The sequence below is a fragment of the Pinus tabuliformis genome, chromosome 9, assembly GCF_031772625.1.
Source record: "Pinus tabuliformis cultivar Carrire ecotype Pingquan chromosome 9, CPIR1, whole genome shotgun sequence".
Lineage (NCBI taxonomy): Eukaryota > Viridiplantae > Streptophyta > Pinopsida > Pinales > Pinaceae > Pinus > Pinus tabuliformis.
Genome location: NC_142307.1, coordinates 29,141 through 51,350, shown reverse-complemented (window position 1 = coordinate 51,350; position 22,210 = coordinate 29,141). Strand labels below are relative to the sequence as shown.

At 39.5% G+C, this 22,210-nt stretch overlaps 1 protein-coding gene across 1 annotated transcript in view; it reads right to left on the bottom strand.

The window, feature by feature from the left end:
- The window catches only part of LOC149146810 (uncharacterized), a 107,775-nt gene extending 85,940 nt beyond the window's left edge, over nucleotides 1-21,835 (bottom strand). The window contains exon 1 of the mRNA XM_089439528.1: nucleotides 21,604-21,835. Within this exon, the coding sequence (XP_089295654.1) occupies nucleotides 21,604-21,835 (232 nt within the window). The remainder of the gene's footprint in view (nucleotides 1-21,603) is intronic.
- Between the last annotated feature and the right edge of the window lie 375 nt (nucleotides 21,836-22,210).

Below are 22,210 nucleotides of genomic sequence, written 5' to 3'. Positions count from 1 at the left end.
TTAAGTACTTTTTCAAGGTTTTGCAGAGCATCTTCAAAGGTCACTCCATAAGGAGTAAAGTCGTCCATGAATATTTCTAATGAATCGTTTAACATATCAAAAAAGATTCCTATCACCGCTCTTTGAAATGTCGCTGGAGCGTTACACAGCCCAAATGGAAGTACTCTATAAGCAAAGGTTCCCCATGGGCTGGTAAATGTGGTTTTGTCCTGATCCTGGGGTGCAATCCTAATTTGGTTGTATCCACTAAACCCATCCAAGAATGAGAAGAATTTCTTACCTGCTAAATTATCCAATACTTGATCAATAAAAGGTAAAGGGAAATGATCTTTCTGGGTTGCTTTATTTAATGATCTATAGTCTACACATACTCGCCATTTCCCATTCTTCTTTGGTACAATTACGAGTGGGGAAACCCACTCACTATCAGATATTGGATATATAAATCCTGCATTTAAAAGTTTTTGGAGTTCCTCCTTCACAATTTCTCTAAGGTTAGGGTTCATTCTTCGCTGGGGTTGACAGACTGGCCGGGATCCCTCCTTAATATAAATACGGTGAGTACATAATTCAGGGGAGATCCCTTTCATGTCTGTGTAGTCCCATGCAAATGCCTCTTTATTTGCTTGGAGTAACTTTATTAATTTCTGTTTTTCATCATCAGTCAAATCAGGATTTATATTTAGTGTTTTACCAGGTTCAATTTCGATTGTTGTGCTCTTGGAAGGGTTGCTTAATGCTGTCTCGCATAAGTTTTCATCTTTCATATTCTGTTGGGATTCAGGTTCTAAGATTGCAGCGAAGTGATTAAATGTTTCTGGATTAACCGAAGAGGGTTCAGAAATAAAACTGCTAATTAGTTCATCTTCGGTGGAGTCCTTAAAAGTCAAAGCTTGTCCAATAGTTAATATAGGCTGGGTTTCCTCATCCTCATAGTCTACCCATACAGAATTGTCACTATTAATCATGGGTGTGGCATGAGGATAGAGGGTAAGCTGTTTAGTTTCTTGTCCATTGGAGATGGTCATTGATCCAGATCTACAGCTGATGAAAGCATCTGCTGTAGCCAACCAAGGTCTCCCTAGAATCAACGGATGACCCCCCAACTTTGTTTTAGTTTGTAACACCACAAAGTCAACCGGGTAATTCCAGGATTCTACAGAGATTATAAGGTCTTCAATGACCCCTTCAGGTTTAATCGTAGAACGGTCAGCTAACTCTAAGATAGTTGGAGTTTCCCTGATAAAGTTTTTTAGCTGGAGCAATTGAGCTGTTTCGAGTGTCATAATATTTATTGCAGCTCCTAAATCTACTAAGACTTTAGAGATAAAGGTTTTTCCGACCTGGACTGTTACTGTAGGGTGACCAGGGTCACCATACTTCACAGGATAATCTTTTTCAGTCATTAAGGTAGTTAATTCCCCCATCACATGAACTGTGAGGGGATCTTTAGCCTTCCTTCCAGGTTTTTTTATACAAATGTCTCTAATAGTTCTAGCATATATAGGAACATCCCTTAATGCTTGCAATAATGGGATTTTGACATACAAGTTCTGTAGCTCTCCTAAAAGGTTAAAGGTAGGTTGTTCAGGTGTTTTAGTGAGAGTCAGCCTTTCAGGGAATGGTGGATCTATTGTTTGATCATTATTGTTAGGTGCTGATTCTGCTGCTTCAGCACTATGGTTAGCTGGTTTCTCTTTTCTAGCCTCTTCTTTGTCAGAGTCAATAATATCATCTATAATGGGTTCGACTATTCTCCCTGAGCGAAGGTGAATATCATTACATTGTAGGGGAGAGATAGGCTGATTTTGAATGTCAATAACTTGCAGGGCTTTATTATTATTTGGGTTGGGGTTAGGTTGTACAGGCAGCTGTGGTCTCATTGCTTGGTTATTCGAAGGATTATTAAGTGGTAAGGAGAGAGACTGTTGTTGTTGAGGAAATGGTATCTGTTGGGCTGCCCAGTTTGGATTCCATTGATTAAAGTACGGTTGCTGGGGAGCCCAAGGATTCCATATAGTAGGGTCAGGAAAAGGAAGATTTGGTTGCTGCATAAGTGAAAAATTCATTGCATTGAAGGGTGGGTATTGCATTTGGTTCATGGGTGGGTAAAAAGGAGAATTATTATTCCAACGATTGAATGTTGTATTGGAGCTCATACCTTGTCTTTGCGGCCATTGCCTCCTCTGTGTCATCAGGTACACTGCTTCAGCCTCTTCTTCAGTTGTCTGCAGTGCTGCTTTGATTCCAGGCAGAGAGGGGCATTGCTGTGTTTCATGGTCCTTCTCGCAGATTGCGCAAATAGGTATCTTATCCAGTGGGCATTCTCTGAGTGGATGTTTTTCTCTGCATTTTGAACAGAAAATTGCCAGAGCAGCTTCTGCTTCCGCCTGTTTCTTCTTAACCTGCAGAGCATCAATTTGTGAAGCAAAAGAACTTAGCATCTCAGTTTTAAATTCTTCTAATAAGTTACCTATCTCAGCTCTTGTTGCTCCTCCACTGGCTGACTTCTGAACTCTTGAATACACATTATCTCTGCTTTTTGATCTACCTGTTGCTCCCCTTGAGCACCTCATGCAGAGATTAATAATTTCATCAAAGGGTTCTTTGGAAATGTCCCCTTTCCCAAGCATGTTCAACATGTCCAGGCAGTCATCTCTTACCCCTTTCAGCAATATGGTCTTCAAAATATCTTTACTCATATTAGGATGATCAGACCGCTGCAGATTATACTGTAATCTTTCCACAAAATCTTCCAAATTCTCGTCCTCTTTCTGAACCATTTTAAACAATTCTTCCTTCCTTTCTCTTGTCCGGCAATAGTCTTGATACTTGGCCAGAAATCCCTCTTTCATCTGGTCCCAGGTGGTGATTGCCTGAGCTCCTAAGCTCATAAACCACCTCAACGCATTCACTTTTAGTGTTGCTGGAAACAATTTCAGCTTCTGATTAGGACTTATGTAGTCATAACTTCTACATAGTATGTCGAATTCAAAGAGGAATTCGTCCAGGTCTTCAGAGGATAACCCATGAAAGTTGGGTAATGCCGAGAGTGGAATGTTTTTCATGGGGGTTGTTCCTCTCGAGAGCTCCCCGATAGGGAATTCTAGGGTAGAGAGCGAGTTTTCCCCTCTTCCTTCTGTTCTGTTATCCTCCATTGGTCTTTTTCCTGAATCACTTGCTTTATCTTCTGTGTCTTCTGTTTCTTCAGGTTCTTCTACCAGTTCCTCAGTGTTTTCTGGTGCTTCCAGCTTCCTTTCAGGTCCTATTACTTCCTCCGTCTGTCGGTCTGTTTGTGAGGAGTATTGGATCTGAGGTCTCCGGGAACTCGTCCTCTGTGATGTTTCGGCCTTTGAGATGATTTCGTCGATATAAGTCTTTCTTCCTCCTTTGCCACCTGCAAAATTAAGTTTCTTGCGTCCTCTCATACACCTGTTATTTTCACAAAGAAACCATTAATGCTTTTAGAAATCTTTAGTTGCCTTCCCCGGCAACGGCGCCAAAATGTTGGCTAGTTGAATTGTTTATGAATTAAACATTCAAGTACCACATTAATTGTCAACCAGGGAAAGTCTTTTTATTCCAAAGGCGACTGCGTACTGTATGTACTTAAATTCTAAAAGCATTGAAAAGTTGTAGTATACGTGATTCTTACGCTATGTCATTACAGTACTTGTTAAAATAAAAGCAATTAATTAAAACTACAAATCTGGAAAGCGAAATGATGGATGCTCTGTTGGCAGAGGATCAGGACCCTATCCTCTAGGTGGGGACGCTCAGCACCTTCCCCTGTAATCAGATTACTAATGCACACTGCACTCTCATTCACCGTGAGAAACAACTCAAGTGATTAATGAAACAGAGTACTAGCAAAACAGAAAATACCAGAGGTAATGCTATAGGATCCAAACAGAGTACCAGAAAGAAACTATTGCACACTTACACACTTGAAAAGAAAGTAAATGGGTGAATCTTGTGAGGAAGGTGGGCCCAGTCCCTCTCACAAGATTCCCTAGGAACACGAAGACTGGATTAAGTTCTCAAAACAGTTTTATATTCATCTGCCAAAAAGATTTGAATACAATAAAGTTCAGACTTGCTGATGTTCTCAGGATCTCTTCTTACAGACTGACCATAGACACTGACTAATCCCCTTTTCATGTAGATGTCTCCTCTTTATAGAGGAGACATCTATTACAATAAAGTATTACAGCCCATTCAGTTAACCCATTCTATCAAAAATAAGAATTTCAGAACGTTGTTACAACAGTATGATAATATGTTCTTTCTTGGGTTCTGGCTGTTACACAGCTGGTAACTGACTTCGACCGTCTTCTCGGGATCTTCACATTCCTTTGCCGTTTCCCCATGCTGTTCCTGATTTAGGCCATGCTGACTGTGTTCTTCTTGCTTTAGACCTCCGCTTGATTATGCCGCGTCAGGGTTCTTTAAATAGTTGCCATCTGTTATTCGCGGCTGTTACAAAATAGCTTGCTTTAGGTGATTGTTGTTGCTAACTGTAGCAACTACGGAGTTGCTGCTTCTGGTGTTGCAGCAACTGCGTAGTTGCTATTTCTGGTGTTACAGCAACTGCGTAGTTGCTGTTTCTGGTGTTACAGCAACTATACATTATAATTCCTGCAAGCTTAAGGCAATTACTTGACAGTTTAGTCAGCGTTTCAAGGATAAATATAAAGATATTCACGAATATGCAATGAACAATTAAACATAGATATGCGGGAGGTTACTTCGTACCTCGGGGTAATTATGTCATTATAAAATAAAAGCTTTCAACCTATGACTGCAAAAGGATAATAATACGGCAAAAAGATAAGGTCAAAAATAGGTCAATTCTGAGTCCCAACATTGAGATCCAGGTTGCGATTTTGTGGATTATTATGATCATTACATGAATCATTCACTAGAAGGTTGTGACCATGTCTGAGTCTACTTATCGATCCTTACTGGATGGCTGTGCCCATACCTTGGATCTGGATTTTTATGTACTCTGCTATGGATGGCTGCCCCCATACCACATACATCATGTACTTGAGATATCAGTTGTACTTCTTCATGTAGGTTCTCCGGTGGCAGTGTTTTCAGTTGGCCATGTTCTTGTAAAGCATTTCACCCCTCTCTCTCTCTCGGGCTTCATGCTTTAGGGGGCATCTTTTACACAGTAATTTGTCACCGTCCCTGTTACCCCTTCTCCCGCACCTTGGAGGACTTATTCCGGGACCTGTGAGAAGTGACATGACCTGGAAACACTTGCATTGTATCCCCTGAGTATGTACTTCATATGCCCTGAAGACACCTTCTGCAAAATAACCATAAAAATATCCCTTTTTCTGTTGGCACGGTTCCATTGTGTATCACTCGTGCCAATGGGGGAAATCCTCCAAAGAGGGCGCACCAACTGGCGCTCTGTCTCAGAGTTGCACTCGCGCCAGCCCAGTCGGGTAAAGTTTTTAACAAACAAACTTACGAAGGTTCTTCCTAACCTATTCATGAACTGATTCCATCTTGAGTTAGTTCAGTTGGGCTTCGAATCTCCATAGAAGGGAAGTAGTTCTCCACCTCTCATGGAAGCTTCTTAGTGATAAAGCCAATCCCATGAATCTTGTGGATGACCCTAACTCCTTCTCCTCTATCTATAAAAGCTTGTCCTTTTTCCTTTGACAAGTTAGTCTCCAAGTTCCAAATTCTAAGTCCCAAAGTCTGAGAATTGCTAAGCTCATGCTACAAGAAGCCTTCTTCATTCCCATGAAGCTAAATCTAAAGTGAGGAGATTCTTGTCCAAGTAACCAAGGAGAGAGAGGCTTGTTCCCCATTCCCAACAAGCTTTGCAAGGCATGTGCTACTGATCACCCAGCCAAAGGAGGATTTGACGTCAGAACTATGGTTGTATTCTTCTTTGTTGTTTATCAATAATAGACGACTAGCATTATGGTTCCACTCTTATTGTATTTGTAATGATGATTGAGTTATATCCTTTCTAACTGATATATAGTTGCATCTATTGGATTTTATGCTTGTGTTTGTGTCATTCTTTGCATGTGCAGGTGTCCATTCACGAGGATCATGGGGATTGTGACCAGCCAGAGCACAGGAACGGGAGCGACGACTCTTCTAAAAGTACTAGCGTTGGAATCCAGGTAGGCCCTCATCATTGGTCTTTAATTTGCAATTAGGAACCTGCGTGTTAGATTTGTTTGATTGTTGCTAGACCCCATTTGGGCTAGTAGGGATCGCCTCTATCCACAGAGGGGATTTACCTCCACAACACTAGTGAAGGTTCCTATTCCTATAGGTGTAAAGTTATTTGTAGAACAGTGTCCCAAGACACAAGAAGAGGAAGAGGACACGTCTTGTGTTCCATATGCAAGTGCATTCGGTAGTCCTATGTATGTGATGGTCTATACTAGACCATACATTTCACATGCAGTGGGAGTATTTAGAAGGTTTATGTCAAAGCTAGGGAAGCAGCATTGGACAACAATGAAGAGGGTTTTCAGGTATTTGCATGGCACTAGTGATTATGGTTTGTGCTACCAAGGAAGACCAGGATTGGACAAGGTTTTGGATATCCATGGCTTTGTTGATGCAGACTGGGCTGGAGATATGGATCAGAGAAGATCTACAAGTGGGTATGTGTTTAACCTATTTGGAGGTGCGGTTAGTTGGACGAGTAAGAAACAATCTATAGTGGCATTATCAACTACAGAGGCAAAATACATGGCAGCCTATCATGCAAGCAAGGAAGCAATTTGGTTGCAGAGATTGTCTTCAAGTATGGGGTTAGTACATGGAGCTATAAGGATAGACTGTGACAGCCAAAGTGCAATTTTCTTGGCAAAGAACCCTGCTTATCATTCAAGGACAAAGCACATTGATGTTCAGTATCACTTTGTGAGGGATATGATAGAAGACAAAAATGTGTTACTGGGAAAGGTGGACACTTTGAAGAATACTGCAGATGCATTGAAAAAATTTGTGAACTCTGAGAAGTTCTCTTGGTGTAGAGAAACAATGGGCATTGTAGGGCTGGATAAATGACTAAGCTCTCTTGTGGACCCCTGTGGAAAGAAAACAACAAGTGGGAGAATGTTGGGTTGTGTTATATTCTTTCCACGACTAGCGTATGTAGTTAACCAGGGGGTTAGTACACCCCCCCTTCATTGCGCCAATTGCGTAGCGGGGGGGTCACGGGGGGGGGGGGGGGGGTGACAGCCCCCCTTGTTCGAGGGGTTTGAGGGGGGCGGGTAGCCCCCCTCTACGGGGTCTGGGGCAGCACCCAGGGGCTTAATTTTTTTGGACCCTATATTAGGGTGGTACATTGAGTGGTTTTGTGCATGGTTTTCACACATGGTCTTTTGGTCTAATGTTTTGGACGCAATGGTTTTTTGGTCCATGGTATTGGATGCTTCGGCATGTATAAATATGTATTGTAACATTGAAATGAACATAATGAAAAATCAATCTGGTAGTCCCGGTTTTGGGATGCAGGGGAAAATCATTGTGTATATGTGTTTTATGTGTTATGCTCTCACATTGTTTATTTTCTGTGTTTTAGAATTCGTATGCAGGTAATTTCAGTATGGGGTTAAAACCTACAGATGGTGGATTACCATAATATTTACTTCGTGTTGACACCAAAACATCAATTTTAGGCTTAGAGGCGGATAACATAAGAAACTGGGAAGTGGAAGCATGACCTGTAGCAACCATATGTGTCTCCGGGTTCGGAAAATGATCAGTCAACATTGTAGATGTAATAGAGGTCTTAAGAAGCTTTGAGAATTTAGAGCGGTGAGGACAATCTCATGTAAAGTGATCATCGTTACAGATTAAACATGGGTAACGAGGTTTCCTAGCCAAAGGAGAGGAATTAGATGATTTCTCTTGAGGGGGATTATTTTGTTTATTCTTGTTTTTCCCCTTCTTCTTGCTTCCTTGTTGCTTTTCATTCTTGCCTTTGTCATATGACATGAAATTAATTTCAAAAGCAAGAGTGCTATCATATGCATTTGAAGTTTGATTGGAAATGGAAAGTGTTTGACTGGATGGTCTACCTTCTGTTTGTGTGCTCAAAGAACCAATCACACCATCACCGGCATGAGAGTCCTTACTCGATGGTGGTGGAGGAATAGTGTAAGCTATTATGGGTGCATTTAGTGTCTTGTCATATAGCGTGCCAGACTGTGTATAAATCAAGTCCAAATATTGGGCACAAGAAATTACTTGCTCTTCAGTGACAACTCCACCTTTTGCCACATCCGCGGAGATAGATGGAAACAAGGATTTTATAAACCATTCAGCTAAAAGCTGACCGGGAACATAAGTTTTGACCATTCAACGACGATGATGCCACTCATGAATATGATCAGAGATATGAGTAGCAGTAGTCTGTTTAAAGTTGGTCAATAGTTCCGTCCCAGTTTCATATCGTATGGGTAATTGGAAGTGGGTTAAAAATGTGGTAGCTAAGGATGTAAAGTTATCAAAAGAAGCTTATGGTAACTCAATGTACCACTTCACAGCCGGACCAGTAAGTGTTCTCTGGAAAAGACATAGTCTAACTGAATCATCGTTCAGGGAGATTGATGAACACCATAAATGAAAATCCATGACATGGTTGGACAGGTCTTCTCCAGGGTTTCCATTGAATTTCAGAATATCATAAGGTAATTTATGAGGAATCACCGACCACCAAGGTGCATAAAGAATTGGGTCATTGGTAAGCCAATTTAGATCTGGTAATTCAAGTGTTGCAACAAAAGGCAACTGTCTATTGAGCATAACCAGGGTAAGATGTAATTTCCTGGGCAATAGGCATTTGCATACCAGCATAAGGCATTTGCAGCTGGTAACCTTGATAAGGTAAGTTTGTTGAGAAAATCTGGTATAAGGTGGTTGTTGAGCACCAGGACACATTTGCTATTGTCCAAACCCAGCATAGGCTTGTTGACCAGGACTTGGGTAAACTTGTTGTTGACCAAACCCAACATAGGCTTGTTGACCAAGTCCAAGATGAGGTTGGTACTTCTAGAATTGTTGCTGTTGATATTGGGGCTACCAAGGCTATTGGAGAAACTATTGTTGTTGTGGATACAACAATTGTTGATATAGCTATTGTTTCCCACCAATGTAAGCTTGACCAGGTTGTGAATACACTAAACCAGTGTAGGTCTAAGTCATTCCAGTAAAAGGTAAACTGACTTGAGGTTGTTGAACTCCAGGCACAAACGGTTTTTGTAAAACTGCCTGAGAAGGTTGAATCTGTAAACTTGAAGATGACGACATACTGCCATATGGTTTCCCCTAAGAAAATGGAGAATAAGGAGATTGTGCATATTGTTCTCCATATGGGGGTAATCTAGTGTAAAGCAGATACATTGGATGATAACCAGATGAATCAGATTGATATTGACTTGATGGGTCAGGTTGTTTAGTATTCGTTAATGAAGAACCAAATAAAATTCCTATAGAGGACATGGGTGAAGAACAAGGGCTAGAAGCAACACCTAAGTGGGTTCCAGATAAATATTGGTAACTTGGTGGGATGGATGGAACACCATACAAATGTGACTCAGTTGTCGTAGTAAACATCGAAGAGGTAGTGACAGAAGATTCTGTCGTACCTGTAACAGATGGTACAGTCTGGGATGTTGAATTTTCCATAGTCAAATGTCCTAATAAATTTCCTAATGAATCAACAGGTGTCTGAAAGTAATCAAGATCAAAAGGAGCAGTAAAATGAGGAGTATGAGGATAAAGATAAAGTCCAGTTCCAAAATGAAATGGAGTTTTGGGTGTTTCTTCCTTAGGTTCCTCTTCAATCGAAATCAAACTAGGTGGAAGGATTTCACTGTCAGGTCCATAATATATTTCCGGTATTTTTTCTTGAGGTAAAGGGGAAGTCTCGACAGTTACGGATGTCTGAGGATGAACCAGTTGATCATCTTCTAGTATGGTAACATCTTCTGATTGTTCAACTTCAAGATCCAAGTGTTCTAGTAAAAGAACAATAGGTTCAGGTTGGGCTTCTTGAACAACTTCTAGTTCAGAAGTAACTTCTAATTGAACGATGACAGGTTTATGATCAACTTCTGGTTGAATAGATTCAGGTTCAAAAGTAATTTCTTGTTGAACAACTTTGGGTTGGGAATCAACTTCTTGTTGGAAAAATTGGGTTACCATTTCACTAGGTTCACTTCTAGTGTCCTCAGGTAATTGTGGATATTCCACTTCAATAACAGATGTACCAGTAATTGTAGGAGTAATTGGGGTCACAATACTTACCGGTATAGGTGTTTCTGGTAATTCAAATGAAGAACCAGAAGTTTGGGATGTACTAGATTTAGTCAAACGAGACCGCTTTGACTAGATAGGTGTAGCTTTAGAAGGTAAAGGCAGTTTACTCGCTATCTTCCGCGAACGACGGGGTAAGGGTCAATGTTCCTCCACAATTGCTGATTGATTTTATTACAAAAAAGAAATAAACAAAAAGGGGTAAGCTGCGCAAAAGGATTACCAAGCAACTATGAATTGCAGAATACCTCCCAGCGAATTGAGAAGTATGGGTAGGCAATCTCCCTGAATGTTGTGTTTAGTGTATCATAGTGTACAAGTGGCCAACTCGATTACCTAAGGATGGATAAAAACCTAATGTAGTTGTCCCATATATACCTGAAAGTACATGGAGGCCCAATCCGTGTTAGCACTATCTAATACAAAATCACACAATGAGAGCATTCCTTCATACTTTACGTACTGTAACACCACCCTATATACCCGAAGGTACGTGGACAAGCTACGATATACTCACGTACATGGAATGAGGTATCACACTCGAAATGTATCATAGACAAGTTAGCGACAATTGCTATGTTTTACGACGCCGGAACATGTCTCTAGCCTAGAACCTCTAAATGTTTTGCGTTAGGTGTCAATGCTCCATTAGGTTAATTGAGATTAATTTTAAGTTGATCTTGATTAAGAATTTGTCTTTCAAGGTTCATCGCATGATGTCTTTGAAATTCGTAGAATGCAACTAATATGATAAGCATTTTTTTCATTCAATTTGAGCAATGAAAACCTTAACTAATAGGGATAGAGCAATTAGATTCTTTTAATCAAAGAATAAAGAGCACATCTAATGCAATTTCCCTAAACTATTTCTATAAGCACACAGAAACTTTTCAATGCACGATGCAAGTTTTTCTTTTCAATTCCCTTAATGTTGAAATGAACAAAAGGAAACTAATGCATATACAATCAATCAATCTTTTTGCAAGAATGAAGAATTTACGACAATTCCTTTTCGAAAGAAATGAAGACTTTTACGACACTTTCTTTTCAGCAAATATTAATCAACTATAAGCTAACTTTAGCAATGAATTGATAATGATAAAGAAATCATTTAAGAAAAACTAAACAATCAAGGCCAAAGTAGGGCTAGGAAGAGAAATACAAATTGATTTATGAAGTACAACAGACATTGATCTTTCAGTAAGCAAAAACAGAAGGAAATTTGGAAAAAACCAAGCCAAAGGTGGGATTTTTGACCTAAGGAGGACCAGCACAACCCTGAATGGGAGATAGTGCACTTCAGAGCACTGTCATGAAGCCAAGGGTGCTCTTCAGTGCACTGTGTCCTGACCAAGCTAGCGCTGGTGCCAGAGAGGCCATCTAAGGGACATTCAAGCACAATTTTTGACCAAAAAACTCTTGAAAAAGGCTGAAATAAGATCAATGGAGGCAGGTAAAGTCTACTAGGGCGTACTAGGATGAAGATAAACTAAACAGAATGATGATAGTTCCCCAGTATGGTTGCCAATTTGTTATGTCGAATTTTGCATCTACGGATAAACACAACTTCCCTAAGTGGGTATCTACACTTAGAGCAACAAAATTAAAGAGTTTAACATTTTCTTATAGAAGATAAATAAGACAAGGGACCTACTTGTTATATTTCGCTTTCCTTTGTCTCCTTTGAATAGCTCCCGTCACTCCTTCTCAAACTGAATCCGCTTGATCTGTACTTGCAATCATAAACAAAGGACAAAAACCAATCAAAGCAAGAGATCTATCTACTATAAGAAAATGGAATCGAAAGAATTTAAAAATATAATCATCATACGTAAAGACAAGAATATGGGAAAAGGTGTAAACAACTTTATTAAGTAGAAGGAAGAGTTAAAACCAAAGAAGTTTGATCCCATGTCACTCATCCAGCTTGAGTTCCATCTTCATCACACCAAAAGAACAACACTCCAGCAGCATAAAAATACTTGCTTATAATCTCAAACCTCAAACCAACAATATCTCCTTACAATTCTTCAAATTCCAGCCCCTGATCACTATGATGAGTGCTCAATTTAGAGGGAAATGGAGGTGGTTTTGTCATAAATTTGGCATTGAATTGATTTCCAATTTGGGAGTTAGTTTCCATGGAGGAAGGGATGAGAGGATAGGAGTTTATTTGATTCATTCCCCATCCAATTTTGAGCTCATAGGAGAGGATAAGAGGTGGGAATCTTCTAGAATGATCTAGAATGTAAGAATATTCCTAGAACCTTATGAATATTTCGCTCAATCTCGCCCAACGCAGGTCAAAGTGGGCCTAGGTGCTCTGCAGAGAAAGCTTGAATGGACCTAAGTGCTTTGCAACACATTTACCCCTGACCAAGGTTGCACTGGTCCCTCAAGGAGTCATTTCAAGATGTCTTCAGGCCAGGAAACTCTCAGGAACGATGGCATTCAATGTGATGACTTTTCTAGGGCATGTAGCAACTGAATTAGGGTTTGATGAGCCCTAAAAGTACTGATCTGAATGATGAGAGTGATGTGCCCAAATAGTCCTGTAACACAAAAAGATTCACCATTTCCCATTTTTCTTTGGGACTACCACTGAGGGGGACACCCATTTGCTGGCGAAAATAGGGTAAATGAAATTTACACATAAAAGTTTCTGCAATTCATCCTTAAAAATTTCTTTTAGAGCTAGATTCATTCATCTTTGTGGCTACCTAACATGTCTAATTTCTTCATTCATATAATTGTGATGTATACAAGTGTTTGGATGAATACCTTTCATGTCCAAATAATCCCAAGAAAATGCTTCGGACTGCTTTTGAACCATACTCAATACCTGCTATTTCTGTTTTGTACCAATATACAATGTTTTTACAACACTAATTTCAATGGGTTTAGTATTTATTTCAATGTTTCCTTCTAAAGCTGCCATAGTGAATGATGCAGATACATCAGGGTGACAAGTGTAGGAATTTACAGGGTAAGTTCCTCAGGTAGAACACCAAAGGACACCGCTCACAAATAGATCACAGATCAATACACTAGTACTTTTGACATGGTTAAAACCCTCAAAGAGGGAAACAGTCCACGGTCTGAGCCAATGCGGCCACTTCAGGCAATTTATTAATAAAAGAATGAAAATTTACGTAAGCTTCTCTCATGAATGGTTAACCTACAAATGACCCTCCATGCTCTTTAAATAGAGATCATGGACCAATCGGGTGCTAAGCCATGGATCAAGTGTCGGTAATACCGAGGAGAGAATGAACCGTCGGATCACTACATATTGTGACCGTCGGATTGTAAGTTACAAAATGTACATAGTAAAGAAACACACTTTACCTAACTCTATACTAGACCAAGTTATACTTAACTATTTCCTATGTGTCAGAATATCCTAACATCCCCCCTTAAGAACAACTTGGGATAGGATTGAAGGATTTACAAATATGATACAATAGGAGAAGGAAGGAGGAACTAGAGCCTATCCCCCCTTAGTGACAACTTCCTGAACTCCAACCATAAATCAAAGTTTAGTGAAATTTGCCTCTATGAGAGCCTTTGTAAAGATGTCTGCAACTTGATCACCGGTTGAACAATATTGCACTTCAAGAACATGGTCGTGGATGAGCTTTCTGATGAAGTGCATGTGCAGTTCAATGTGTTTGCTGCGCTGATGTTGGACTGGATCTTTGCATAGTTGAATGGCACTTTGATTATCACACCAAAGTGTAGTCGGATGTTGCTGCTGAAAGCCAAACTCTGACAGGATCTGATGAAGCCACAAGGCTTCCTTACTAGCTTCTACGGCACCACGATATTCTGCTTCTGCTGAAAAAAGAGAAATGGCACCTTGTTTCTTGCAAGCCCATGTAATAGGTCCTGAACCAAGAGTGAACACATGACCTGCAGTAGACTTCCGATCATCAGGGTCACCAGCCCAATCAGAATCAATGAAAACAACCAATAGAGGAGATGCTTCGGCACTATAATGAATCCCAAACTGAATTGTACCTCGAACATAACGAAGCATTCTTTTAGCTACTTTCCAATGACTTTCACGTGGGTTTTTCATAAACCGAGCAACAAGGCCAACAACAAAGGAAAGGTCAGGATGAGTATGGGTTAGATACAAAAGTTTTCCTACAAGTTGACGGTATAAGGTAGCATCAACTTCAGGAGAAGTACAAGTGACTGAAAGTTTGACTCCAGACTAAAAGGGAGAAGGGGCTGGCTTACAGTCTTCCATGTGAAAATGGCGTAGAATATCACAAGCATACTTGGACTAGGAAAGGGAAATACCTTCCTTGGATTGCAAGACTTGAAGACCAAGAAAATAATGTAAGTGTCCTAAGTCTGTCATTTCAAACTTCCTTTTAAGGCTAGACTTCACATGGTTTATGAGGTTGGGATCACTATCAGTCAGGATAAGATCATCAACATAAAGAACACGAATGATAAGAGACTTGCCCACTTTCTTGGTGCAGACAGTATTGTCAGAATGACACCTAGAAAAGCCATTTTCTAAAAGAAAGTTATCCATTTTGGCATACCAAGCTCAAGGAGCTTGCTTGAGACCATAAAGGGATTTCCTAAGCCAACATACAAGGCTGGAGTCTGTTTGTATAAAGCCAATAGGTTGTTCCATATAGATTTCTTCATGCAAGTCTCCATGCAAGAAGGCAGATTTAACATCCATCTAATGGACTTCCCATTTGAAAGAGGCAGCAAGGGAAAGAACAAGGCAGATAGAGTTCATTTTGGAAACAGGGGAGAAGGTTTCAGTGTAGTCAATGCCTTCGACTTGTGAAAAACCCTTAGCAACAAGACGAGCTTTATGTTTATCAACTTTCCCATCTGGTCCATACTTGGTTCTATAAACCCATTTGCATCTAACAAGTTTTCGTCCCTTTGGTAGAGGAACAAGATCCCATGTATCATTTGCCAATAATGAATGATATTCTTCATTCATAGCTGCTTCCCAATCTGGATGGCCTAAAGCTTCTGCAAAGGTGTCAGGATCATAATTCACTGAAGCTTGAGCCAGTAAAGAAGAGGCTCTCTCGAACTGAGAACGTGTACGTCGCTGATCTGTAGGATCACCGACAAGATCACCTGCTGCATCCCGAGTATCACGGACCCATTTTGGAAGCTGAGGAGCTGAAGGAGGATCCAGAGAAGGTGGGGGAGGATTGTCATCCTTGCTTTGATCATCTGAAGAAGAAATATTTTCAAAAGTAGAAGAGATAGGAAGAGGTGGCACATCCGCCAAACTAGGCTCGTAGACCGATATATTTTCAGCAAACTTTACATCTCTTCTAATGATAACATTCTTGGACTTAAGTGGAATAAGTATATATCCTTTGACATCTTCAGAATATCCAGCAAAGATACATTTTTCACTCTTAGGTTCTAAAGCTTTATGTTTCTCATCTGGAATATGGGCCCATGCTTCACTTCCAAAAACACGAAAGTGACTTACATCTGGTTTAATTGAGCTCCATGCTTCTTCTGGAGTGATATTCTTTAAAACCTTAGTAGGAGTGTGATTTATTATGTAATTTGCACAGTTAATTGCTTCTGCCCAATAATTAAGACTAAGTCCTTTAGATTGAAGCATACAATTAGCCATTTCCTTTAAGGTGCGATTCTTCCTATCAGCTACACCATTTTGTTGTGGAGTATATGGAACAGTATGTTGCATTTGAATTCCATGCTCAGTGCAAAATTTGATGAAGTTGTTTTTAACATATTCTCCGCCATTATCAGATCTTAGCTTAAGAATTTGATGTCCAGATTGTTTTTCAACAAAGGCCTTAAAGGCCAAGAACATGTTAAATACTTCACTCTTGAGTTTTAAGAAGTATACCCAAGTGCGTCTGGAGAAATCATCAATGAAAGTTAAGAAATACTTGTAGCCAGAGAAGGAAACAACTGGAAGTGGACCACATAAATCACTATGCACAAGCTGTAAAGGGGCTGAGGCGTGCCAAGAGGCACGTTTTTCAAAACTGTCCCAATGATGTTTTCTGAGTACACATCCAGAACAAACACCATCTCTGCAAGATACCATTGGAAGACTTGTCACCATATTTTTTTTACATAGATTTTGAATAGAGCGATAGTTTAAGTGACCAAATCGCTCATGCCAAAGTTTGCCCACTTCATCATTATGAGAAACAAATGCCGAGGGAAGATTTGATGACCCAAAGTTGTGAAACTTATACAACCTTGTAGAATCATCAGCAATGCCAGTAGCTAAAATCTGTCTAGGATCTCTTAGATCCTTAATTACAACATCGTGAGGTGAAAATTCAACGATTTTACCTTCACCAGAATGGGTTATCTGATATACAGTAAGAAGGTTGTAGGATAAGGTTGGAACACATAATACATCATTAAACTGACCATTGTCTATATGAACAGTTCCAATCCCTACAACACTAAGAGATCTATCATCACCAACATATATATTTTTGGTGTTACAATCATTTAAATAAGAAAACATGGCTTTGTTTTTGGCCATGTGATAAGAAGCTCCAGAATCAATGAGCCTCTCATGAGAATGAGAAGAAGAAGATACATTTAGTGCATAGCCAGACCGAGATGCTTGACAACCACATGCAGAAAGTGCCATTCCTGAAGATGAAGTTGAAGTTGAAGAGTGCTCCAAATGGATGTTATGCTTCTTCATTGCTGCTTCCAAGGCTTCCATCTTCTTAAAGCATTTGGATTCTAAGTGGCCATCTCGATTACAAAAGTTGCAATGTCTATCAGTCTTCTTCCCTTTGTTTTTATTTGTCTTATCATTTTGTTGAAATGATTTTTCATTTTGAGGCTGAAATTGCTTAGGACCCTTGTTTGGTTTAGGACCATTCTTTTTAGGATACAAATTCTTAGGATTCTTTGGATTTGGTTGCTGCTGGGTGACTAACGATTTCTTAGAAGAGTTTCCAAGATTAAGAAGACCAAGGTGTAAGAGTTTTTCTTGTTCTCTTATTAAAGAATCACAAAAAGAATCAAAGGAAGGGGACTTGTATTCTTGTCCTTGAGAAATGAAGGCTTCTCTTGTAGAATGGAAGGTGGAAACAAACACAGAGTAGGCTGGTCCCAACTTAGTAAGAATGGAATATATAAGGTTACTATATTCTTTCTTAACCTTAACACCTTCCAAGAGAAGTCTAAGGGTCTTGAACTTGGACAGAAAATCTTCAATGCAAGAAAAATTATTGGGGTCCAATGTAAGCAACTCATTTTCAAGTTGATGGGCTCTAAGTTCATTTTTAATTCCAAAGACTTTAGTAATATGTTTCATTGCTTCATCAGGAGCATCAAGTTCTGCAATATGGAATCTAAGATCTGGAGAAATAGACATCCCTATCAACCCACGTGCTTGATCTTGCCTATTTTCCCATTTAGCTGCCTTATCTTCATCTTTCAGTTTGGTTTCTTGGCTTGTGGCTATTCTGTAGAGACCTTTACTTCTAAGTAAATCCACAATGTAGGACCACCATTGGAAGTAGTTGGTGCTGTCAAGAATAACTTGGCATGGAATTTCCATTTTAACAGAAACTAAAGCTATAGATGCTAAAACTAAGTGTTCCAATGGAAAGATCTCGCAAAATTAGGCTGTTTCAAAAAAAACGGTTCTAAAAACGGCTTCTGGATGAAGAAGTTATGGCTTTTTGAAAAAAAAATTGATGAAGATGCCGACGAAGTGCGGAAATGAAAAAAACGTCCCCTTTCCAAAAAAAGGGAGACTTGAACTCAAGACCTCTACTCTCATAAATTAGCTTTGAACCAAGTAATCTATACAAAAAGTTTGAGAGAGAGAGAGAGAGAGGGGGGGGTTGAAGCTTTTGGTTGTATGCTTGCTTTGAGAAAGCTCCTTTTCCCTACAAAACAAAAAACACAAAACCCAACACGGACATACAAAAAAGAACGAACCTTACGGCTTGGAGTTAGCTTTAGCTGGAAACTAAATATTTTCAAAAACGAACCTTGCCGCTCCAAGTTAGCTTTAGCAGAAACTAAATATTTTCCTCATTGTTTCTGATTTTCCGAGATCACACTAAGGTGCAACGGAAAAGAGCATACGCATGAGAAAAATACTTCCTTTCTGTTTCTGATTTGCCCAGATCGCACAGAGTCACGGGGCAAAGAGCATGCGTAGAAATGAAAGGTATAGATCCGGTAAAAAAAAAAGCTAAATAAACCGAAACCGAAATAAACAGAGAGAAAATAACTATAAACTGCAAATAAACACTGTATACCTCCAGATCTTAAAAATGACGCAGCTAGGGCTACCGGAAACCTTTTCGCGTGAACGAAAGGGGTTCCTCACTGGAACAGATGCTCCCAACACAAAAGAGTAGTCCTCTCGGCCCGAAAGTAGTCAGAAACAATAGATATAGGAAACAATAGTCGGATGCAGTTCTACCGGCTTCAGATTTGGATCACCAACGAACGCAACCCTCAAATAGCTCTGATACCATGTAGGAATTTACAGGGTAAGTTCCTCAGACAGAACACCAAAGGACACCGCTCACAAATAGATCACAGATCAATACACCAGTACTTTTGACGTGGTTAAAACCCTCAAAGAGGGAAACAGTCCACGACCCGAGCCAACGCGGCCACTTCAGGCAATTTATTAATAAAAGAATGAAAATTTACATAAGCTTCTCTCATGAATGGTTAACCTACAAATGTCCCTCCATGATCTTTAAATAGAGATCATGGACCAATCAGGTGTTAAGCCATGGATCAAGTGTCGATAATACCGAGGAGAGAATGAACCGTCGGATCACTACATATCATGACCATCGGATTGTAAGTTACAAAATGTACGTAGTAAAGAAACACACTTTACCTAACTCTATACTAGACCAAGTTATACTTAACTATTTCCTATGTGTCGGAATATCCTAACAACAAGTCTCCTGAAATTCATTGCTAAAAACATGATGATAACCATTAAAATAAACAAGATAATTAATGCAATTGATATCAGAAAAAACTGCTGCAAAATATGTACCTTTGATTGTTCCTGAAGTCCCCTTGATTGCTCTAGAGTTAATAAGGGAAGAATATAATCTTCTTCTCCATAAAGGATTTCTAACCAAAGTGGTACTTCTGTGGCCATTTGGGCAGGTGGAGAAATAGTTAATGCCTGATTTTGTAGTCCATTATAAATAATCATTTTCCCATTTTTGCACCCAATGACAACATCGGCGGTGGCAAGCCAAGGTCGGCCTAAGACTACTGGGTGTCTGGGTTTAGGCATCTTTGGAAAAATTACAACGAAATCAATTGGATATTCCCAAGAAGCTATGGTTACCACTATGGCTTCTAGGATCCCCGTAGGTTTAACAATGGATTTATCTACCAACTCCAACACTATGGGTGTAGGCCTAACTCCTTGTAGTTGTAGTAATGTCATGGTATCAACCATAATATCATTGATGGCTTCTACTAAGTCTGCAAGGGTGTTTGGTAAAAGATTTCCATTGCTTTCTATTGTGATTACGAGGTTCCTTGGATCATTATATTTCAGCGGCAAACCAAATATCATTTCTGTCATTTGGCTCATTATTTTAACATTCTGGTTTTTGTTTTTCTTTCTCCCTGACTTTTTGATGCAGAGATCCTTAATGATCTTGGTGTAAATAGGAATGTCCTTAATAGCTTGGATCAAAGGTATTTTTATACAAAAATTCCTTAATTCAGATTCCAAATCATATTCCATGGGAGTTTCAGTTTTCTTGACAAGCAATCTTTCCGGGTAAGGAGGCTCCCTTGGTTCTTCTAGTTCAATAATTTTTTTATTTTCTGTTTGTTGGTGAGTTATATCCTCGAGTTCCACTTGAGGATCCTCCTCTTGAATAATTACAATTGATTTATCTTTATTAACTGTTTTCCCTGATCTTAATTGAATTTCATTGACAACAACAATAATAATAACATATGTAGGAAAACACTGTAATTCCATATTTTTCACAAGTTGTGGAGGTCTATTATTGGGGTTAGTGACAAGTGTTGCAGGCATCTGAGTTGGGCGAGGAGGATTAAATGATTGTTGTGCGTGCTGTGGGGGTGAATTAGAGCTTGAAGGTAAGGGTAGGAGTTGATGTAATGGAGGTAATGGAAATGAGGCTTACTGATAATGGGCTGGGTTATACCCTTGCTAAAATGGAGGAATGTTAGATGTGTAAGGTATGTTACCTGTGCATTGATATTAGGAGTGTGGCAGATTTTGAGGTTGGAATACATTCCCATAAAAATTTCCTCTCCATCCTTGGTTCTAAGGTGAGTTCTAAGGTGGTTTTGGAGGCTATGGAGGGTATGATGGTTTATAGTTTCATGGATTATTTTGGGAAAATCCTTGTGAATTAGGTTCTTGATAACTATTTTGGTTTGGCCCTCTCCATGTTGGCTTCCTATTTTCTTGCGGTAAATCATTAGTTTCAACACCTCCTTTGTAAATGGCTTGCAGTCCAAGAAGGGATGGGCATTGCTCAGTGGTATGCTCTTATGTACAAATCCCACACACCTCAACCAAATTAATAGGGCATTCCCTTTCAGCATGCTTACGCCTACATTTCAGACAGAAAATCGCCAAGGCAACTTTTTACTCTTCTTGTTATATTTTAATTTTTAGTGTATCAAGTTGTTCACTAATAGTGTTTAAGATATATGTTTTGAAAATTTCCAGAAGGTTTCCCAACTCAACCCTAGCGACAACATTTTTTACAGATTTTGAATTTCTAGACACAGAATCTCTTGAATTGTCTCAGATTCTTTTGCCCACTTTAGCTTGACTTCTAGAATAGGTTTGACATAGTTCAACTATCTCGTTAAAAGGATTTTTATAAATGTCACTAGAGATTAAGAGATTAAGTGTTTCAATGCACTCTTCCCATAACTCCTTCAGAAAGAGAATCATATAGGTTCTTTCATCTAAGTTTCCCATCCGTGATTCGTGGTAGTTATAGAGGAATCTTTCCAGGTACTCCTCCAAACACTCATCTTCCATCTATTGCATCCTAAAGATATCGTTAACATCTCTACTTTTATAGTAGTCTTGATATTTCTTAAGGAAGACAAATTTCATGTCATCCCAGGTGTAAATGGTGTGCTCTCCCAGGCTCATGAACCATCTCAAGGTTAAGTCTTTTAAGGTGGAAGGGAATGATTTAAGCTTGTGTGCATCATCATAATAATTATAGTTTCTGCCAAAAATATGAAATTCAAATAAAAATGCATCAAAGTCTTCAGAAGACATACCGTGAAAAGGTGGAAGAGATGCCAAGGGTATGTTCTTCATAGCGATAATTTTGGTAATGTCCAGGATAGGAAATCCAAAAGTCGATTCTGCCTCATCTTCTTTCTCCTCAAGACCTCCTCTTGGTCCATCCCTCCAATCATTGTTCCCTCCAAATAAGGTGTGTTTTCTATAATTATTTCTAGGATTTTCCCCATTGTTTCTCTTTTCCTCCTCTTCTCCATTGCTAGCCATATTTAATAGAGGTTTAGAAGTAGGTTGTGATGCAGTGGTTTGACTGGAAGAAGACCTAACTGAGTTGAACCTAATGTCACTAGGCCCTAAGTCCCTGCGATGTCCTTCTGCTACCGATTCCACTTGTGGAATTAACACCAGTCTTGTACCTACAGTGGTTCCCAAACCAATTTGTACTTGCAGTGGTACAATTTGTGGTTTTTTAACCCCCTTTTGATGCTGTATTTATTTTACTGATGCCACCTTGCTGCTGGTACTTCCTCCCTCTCTGATACCTATATAATGATTAACTAAATTAGTTGGGGGTGTTTTTGTGGGACCAAATATTCCTAAAAATGCTTTTATGCTTGAAATAAATCTACCTTTGCTATCCTT